This window comes from Phaseolus vulgaris, chromosome 3, assembly GCF_051622355.1.
Source record: "Phaseolus vulgaris cultivar YP4 chromosome 3, ASM5162235v1, whole genome shotgun sequence".
NCBI lineage: Eukaryota > Viridiplantae > Streptophyta > Magnoliopsida > Fabales > Fabaceae > Phaseolus > Phaseolus vulgaris.
Window position 1 is genome coordinate 31,262,576 of NC_143500.1, and position 6,220 is coordinate 31,268,795.

Genomic DNA, 6,220 nt, shown 5'->3' on the forward strand with positions numbered 1-6,220 from the left:
GAGAAAGTAAGAGTCGTTTAGTAAAAATATTTATCATTATATTAATAGTATTTACGTGTTGTGGGCTAAAATTAATATCAAAGTCGAAAGTGATGTGATAACTTTGTAATATAAAAGGGTGGGCCACTCCAATGTGCATTTTTTGGTTAAAGCCTTAAATATAAAGAACAATATATACTGACACTTGTTCCACTATCATCTGTAATTAATGATATAAAAAGAATATTTTTATCATATAAAAAAAAAATTAAAATTTTAGACAAAGAAAGAGAATTGTATACTTAGATAAGGTTTCAATGTGTCATTATTTAATAAAAAATAAAACAAAACTTGGGGTGTGATTCACCACGCACACATATAACATAACACAACACAACCAGTCACTGCTTCCTTCTCCAAAGACCAACTAGGCCAGTGGTACTGCCAGTGCTCACCCCACCTTCTGTTTCGCAAAACACAGAGAGAGAGAGTTATGGAAGTTGGTCAATGAGAATGTATATATGTGGATGAGGTTTTAACCACTCATAATAATGGTGACTCACGAGCTATGCTAACTACCCTTCTCACGTGACCACTCTCATTCATTTTGTCATTTCATTTCATTTGGTTATATATAAAAGTTAACTTCTCTATTGCAATCATCCTAAATTATAGCAACTCACTCCGTTCAGGTACACTCTCTCTTTCAATCTCAGATCACCTTTCACCATTTCCTTCCATTTTCACTTCACCAATCTTATCACATTTCTCTCTTCGCTGCTCTCTAATCTGCTTCAATTTCATTTCTCTCGTTTTTTCTTTCCCCAATTTCAAAACTCACATCATGCACATTCACGATATCATCTTGTTCTTTCAAAAGAATTTGTGTAATTATAATCGGAATTTCGGATCTGGCGAGTTGCAGTAATTACGTTGGATCATCGTTAGATTTTATAATTTTGTTTGAATCGAACTTAATGCCTAACGTCACGTCCATCTTGTCAGGGTAGCTGTTTGGTGGTGGTTTAAGACTCGGTTAGGTTTCGGTCTCATTTACTCACTCCTTTGACAAATTCGCTTCTTCGTTAATTTGTTTCCTTTCTTTCTTTAAGTTAGGAACTTAATGATGTACTTTTGCATTGCCTTTTCTGAGGTTATATTAGAGTCTGGAACGCGTGTTGTTTTTCTTCGTAAATGCCTACGCTGAGTGGTTTCTTTTCTTGCTTTTCAAGTTTCAGAGGTTTCACATTTTGGTTTGTTTGCTCTATTCCTTTTCCTTGCGTGCGTTTGATGATGACTTCATGACATGCATGACACGTGGATTTTTGCGCATTATGAATCTGGTTGATCTGCTTATGGTTTGTTAATATGTCCCGTGATCCTAGAGCTGTTATGTAATATAACTGTTAGGCTAGAGTGTCAATAAGTCATTAGAGTGTTGTGGTTATTTTTTTAATGATTTATCTTTAAGAATTTAACTGTCTTGCTGCTTAAAATTGAAATAGTTGATTGATACTGAATCCTGGAGAGAGATTTCGATATCTATAGGTGATTTTGAGAGAATTTTAGATGTCTTTTACTATGGTTTCAATTATTGCTTTATACCGTATCTAGTTTATACTGCAATGTAGAAAGTAATGCATTAGTATATGTTAACAGATCTATCTGCTTCTTCGTCATGGCCACTGGACAACTATTCTCGCGTACTACACAAGCTCTGTTTTACAACTACAAGCAACTTCCCATCCAGCGGATGCTTGACTTTGACTTTCTTTGTGGTGTGCATCATCAATTTTTATTATTTTAAATCCTTATTACAATTCGAGACTGAGTAGCAAATTGTAGGGCTACATTAATGTATTTTTTTATTAATGGAAGATCCAATTTTTTTATTCGCAGGTAGAGAAACACCATCAGTTGCTGGAATAATTAATCCTGGTTCCGAGGGATTTCAAAAGCTCTTTTTTGGTCAGGAGGAAATTGCCATCCCAGTTCATGCTGAGTATGTGTGTCGTGATGCACAAATTGTCTCTTTTTTGCTATAAATTTGGACTTGGTGAACCAAACATAGTCAAGAGTTTTTTTTCTCCCTTCATTTTTGTGGTCTCTTTACCACTTGCACATGCCGCTGGACTGGAATACCAAGTGACCTGTAATGAAAGGAAATTCTTGTTTGTCTAAGTTTATGTTGACTTATTTTTCAGTATTGAAGCTGCTTGTGCTGCACACCCTACTGCTGATGTGTTCATCAATTTTGCATCGTTTAGAAGGTTGGTATTGCTATGATCATGGCTATTCTTTTTTAGTCCAGGAGTATTGTATTGCATGGTATCACGAAATAGTTTGATATACTTGCAGTGCGGCTGCATCATCCATGACTGCTTTAAAGCAGCCGACAATTAGAGTTATTGCTATTATTGCTGAAGGTGTGCCTGAGTCAGACACTAAACAATTGATAGCGTATGCTCGGGCAAACAATAAGGTGAGAGAAGAAATGGAAATTCAAATTAAATAAACAAACTTCATAGGTAAATAGAATAGGCTGGAAATACTAATTTTAGAGATGATGTTGTGCTAGGTTGTTATTGGTCCAGCCACTGTCGGAGGAATTCAAGCTGGTGGTTTTAAGATAGGTGACACTGCTGGAACAATTGACAACATAATTCAGTGCAAGCTCTACCGGCCTGGATCTGTTGGATTTGTTTCTAAATCTGTATGTAGTTATTCATTTTTCAGTTTATGTCGTAGTGTTGTTCCATCTAACCTTTCTCTTCTTAAGGATATCGTATTTTTATATAGTACTACTTTGAAAGAAGGAGAGATACTTTTCTATTAATATATTGGTGAGCACTCGGTCTTGTAGATTTCATAGTGGAAATTATGGTTGTGGAGTGATGTATCAATTTAATATCGAAGTGCAGTTCTGTTTAACAGTGAAAATTGGTAGTAGTAAACCTGTGTGATAGGATTCTGTAACGTTACTAGGCAGCATTCGCTCACCCCCTTTCTGTTGGTAAGTAGGGGCGCCCGCTAGTATAGCTAAGATGATGTGCTTACATTTTGATAGTGAAATTACGGTTATCCGATGTTGGATTACCAAACAGCTAAGAAATTTGGAATTTGAGCTTTATTTCTTTTGATATTATCTTATTATGTATACACCAATGGTTTTGAGAGAAGAAAAAACTACTGAATTGCAGGGTGGGATGTCCAATGAGTTATACAACAGTATTGCCCGTGTGACTGATGGAATTTATGAAGGTACTGCCAGGGTGTATGTTGCTGCTGTATTTCTTTAACGATAGTTTTGAATTATATTTTAATGTTCCGTCTTGATACAGGCATTGCCATTGGCGGAGATGTTTTCCCAGGTTCCACACTCTCTGACCATGTTTTGCGGTTTAGCAACATACCACAGGTGAAATTTCTTTTTCATCTTGATTACTGTACAGAATATCTGCAACTCATAAAGAACTGTGAAGAATTTGGAGCCTATAATTTTCTTGTGAATGATCAGTCTGTATTTACATCAAACCTCAGGTTAAAATGATAGTAGTACTTGGGGAACTTGGTGGGCGAGATGAGTATTCTCTGGTGGAAGCCCTAAAACAGGGGAAAGTGACAAAACCAGTTGTTGCCTGGGTTAGCGGAACCTGTGCACGACTCTTCAAATCTGAAGTACAATTTGGTCATGCTGTATGTCACTGGCTCATTATTTTTTGACTAATTCTCAGTTACATTTATAATAAGGGAGGCGAATTCCTGATGTTCATTGGCAAATTTATAAATCAGGGAGCAAAAAGTGGCGGTGAGATGGAGTCTGCTCAAGCAAAGAATCAGGCACTAAAAGAAGCTGGAGCTGTTGTTCCCACTTCATATGAAGCTTTTGAAGTTGCAATAAAGGAAACATTTGATAAATTGGTTAGTTTATCTTGAATTTTTCATCTCTAACTGATATTTTTACGTTGTCTCCATCTCCCATAAGGAGCAATGTTTTAAAGAAGTCTCGTTAAGTTTTCGAGATTAGCTTGAGTATCGTGATTTTTTTTTTCTTTTGCTAGGTTGAAGAAGGGAATATCACACCCATTAAAGAGTTTACTCCTCCACCAATCCCCGAAGACCTAAACATTGCAATTAAGAGTGGAAAAGTACGTTCTCCAACTCATATTATTTCCACCATCTCTGATGACAGAGGTATGTTGGGATCCATCAAGTTTGTTAGTTGTAACATGGAAATGAGGTGTCCCAAGACACATTTGGTAGCTAAATCAAACTTCTCTTCCATTATTTTCCGAAGGTGAGGAACCCTGCTATGCTGGGGTACCAATGTCTACCATTATTGAAAATGGTTATGGTGTGGGGGATGTTATCTCTCTTTTGTGGTTCAAACGTAGCCTTCCCCGTTACTGTACTCAATTTATTGAGGTATACTATTCATACTCCAGTTTGCAGAGCTTTCCTTAAATCTTGTTTTCCCTTTCTTTTTATGCATGTCTATCTTAAGAATGTAAAACTGTCTATGCTCATGCTCTTTTTTAAAACTATCGTTGTACTGTTCTCTTTTCATATAGGTATAGTAAAATATTGAGATCATCTTCTAGCTTATATTTTTCTGATGCATTAAATTGGTGATTATCAGATATGTATCATGCTGTGTGCCGACCATGGTCCTTGTGTCTCTGGTGCTCACAATTCTATAGTAACAGCAAGGGCTGGGAAAGATCTTGTCTCCTGTCTTGTATCGGGTAAATACTGGCCTCTAGTCTTTCTAATGCTGAAGTATGCTTGTTATCTGAGTAACCGTGTCTGTGCACTAATATTTCCATTAATGGTCTCTAATATTTTTCATTTGGCATTCTTGATTCCTAACATTATGAAACAGGCTTGCTTACAATTGGTCCTCGATTTGGGGGTGCCATTGATGATGCTGCTCGCTATTTCAAGGATGCTTATGACAGGGTATGATTAATAGGCTTTTCCTGTGAAGCTAGCTATCCAACTATAGTTTTAACATGCGATACTACGCATTTTCTTGTTACAGAGTCTTACACCTTATGAATTTGTTGAAAGTATGAAGAAGAAGGGCATCCGTGTTCCTGGAATAGGGCACAGGTAGTGTGGATACTTGTGTGTTCATTTACTATTTGTTTTTGTTTCTTTGAAAATCTAAATGTATATCTTGGTTTTCTTCTGTAAATTAGAATCAAGAATAGGGATAACAAGGATAAGAGAGTCGAGCTGCTACAAAAGTTTGCACGCACACATTTTCCGTCTGTGAAATACATGGAGTATGCTGTTGAAGTTGAAAATTACACCCTCACCAAGGCAAATAACCTAGTTCTAAACGTAGATGGTGCAATTGGGTCACTTTTCTTGGATCTTCTAGCTGGTAGCGGAATGTTCACTAAACAAGAGGTTGACGAAATTGTGGGGATTGGCTATCTGAATGGGCTTTTTGTTTTGGCACGCTCCATTGGTCTGATCGGGTGAGTTTCATTTTGATTGTCTTTATTTATCAGGAAGAGCGTTTTTTTTTAAGTAAATAACAGATATCATTTTTGGGTGTACACACTTACAACTAATTCATTTTTCATTAATTAACCTTTTCAGGCATACCTTTGACCAAAAGAGATTGAAACAACCACTCTATCGTCACCCATGGGAAGATGTTCTGTACACAAAATGAGGGAACTTTGCTATGCTTTTCAAATCAGCTGTCTTTCGGGAAATCACGCATCACGCTGGAGATTTGTTTTAGTTGTTAGACCAGTGTACGGGGCTTATTGGTATCTAGCTGTTTGTAAGTTGTATCAGAAATTTCTTTAAGAAATAACTTAAAATTATTCTTCTTCCTCTTGATGAAGATGGTCACCGAGTCCGCGCACATTCTTGCATTACTCTGCTATTTTGGCAAAAACTCTGATCATCATAAACTTGTATATGATTGATTTATTTATGCTAATAACAACTCTAAGTAGACCATGAAAAGATGTCCCAATTATTTTCAAGTTCTTCATCATTTGTTTGGTTCAACAAATGTAGTTGAAGAAAATAAATAAACAGGATTTCAAAAGCTTGGGCATTGAATTTCAAATTTAAGAAACTGTCACAGGTCAGAATGATTTTAACTAGTACATTTCATTCTTAGTAATTTATTTGAATGACATAAATTTTTCTATTCTCTATTTCACACCAAAGTAAACTTTCAAACCCTGCCTGAAATGTAACTCTAACTTTATAT

General features: G+C 36.2%; 1 protein-coding gene across 7 annotated transcripts; it reads left to right on the plus strand.

Annotated features, from left to right (window-relative positions):
• Positions 1–330: 330 nt before the first annotated feature.
• Positions 331–5,967, plus strand: LOC137807014 (ATP-citrate synthase beta chain protein 1). Of its 7 annotated transcripts, XM_068607431.2 has the most exons (20): positions 426–671; positions 985–1,014; positions 1,143–1,232; positions 1,485–1,527; positions 1,639–1,757; positions 1,879–1,981; positions 2,184–2,249; positions 2,338–2,461; positions 2,558–2,692; positions 3,180–3,240; positions 3,321–3,397; positions 3,520–3,675; positions 3,772–3,900; positions 4,041–4,173; positions 4,277–4,404; positions 4,619–4,724; positions 4,862–4,938; positions 5,021–5,091; positions 5,181–5,465; positions 5,590–5,967. In XM_068607431.2, the coding sequence occupies exons 5-20, from the start codon at positions 1,658–1,660 to the stop codon at positions 5,663–5,665; spliced, it is 1,827 nt and encodes a 608-aa protein (XP_068463532.1). In that variant the 5' UTR covers positions 426–671; positions 985–1,014; positions 1,143–1,232; positions 1,485–1,527; positions 1,639–1,657; the 3' UTR covers positions 5,666–5,967. The 7 variants fall into 7 exon arrangements, with proteins under 7 accessions (XP_068463528.1, XP_090156751.1, XP_068463529.1 ...); XM_090300625.1 differs by lacking the exon at positions 1,485–1,527 and having other exon boundaries at positions 386–671; positions 985–1,019; XM_068607429.2 differs by lacking the exon at positions 1,485–1,527 and having other exon boundaries at positions 398–671.
• Positions 5,968–6,220: the final 253 nt, after the last annotated feature.

Excerpts from the sequence above, each read along its gene's own strand:
- LOC137807014 (XM_068607427.2), top strand. The coding sequence starts at position 1,658 with ATGGCCACTGGACAACTATTCTCGCGTACTACACAAGCTCTGTTTTAC. Across the intron at positions 2,250-2,337 it reads AATTTTGCATCGTTTAGAAG|TGCGGCTGCATCATCCATGA; the intron begins GTTGGTATTGCT and ends ATATACTTGCAG. Across the intron at positions 5,466-5,589 it reads CGCTCCATTGGTCTGATCGG|GCATACCTTTGACCAAAAGA; the intron begins GTGAGTTTCATT and ends TAACCTTTTCAG.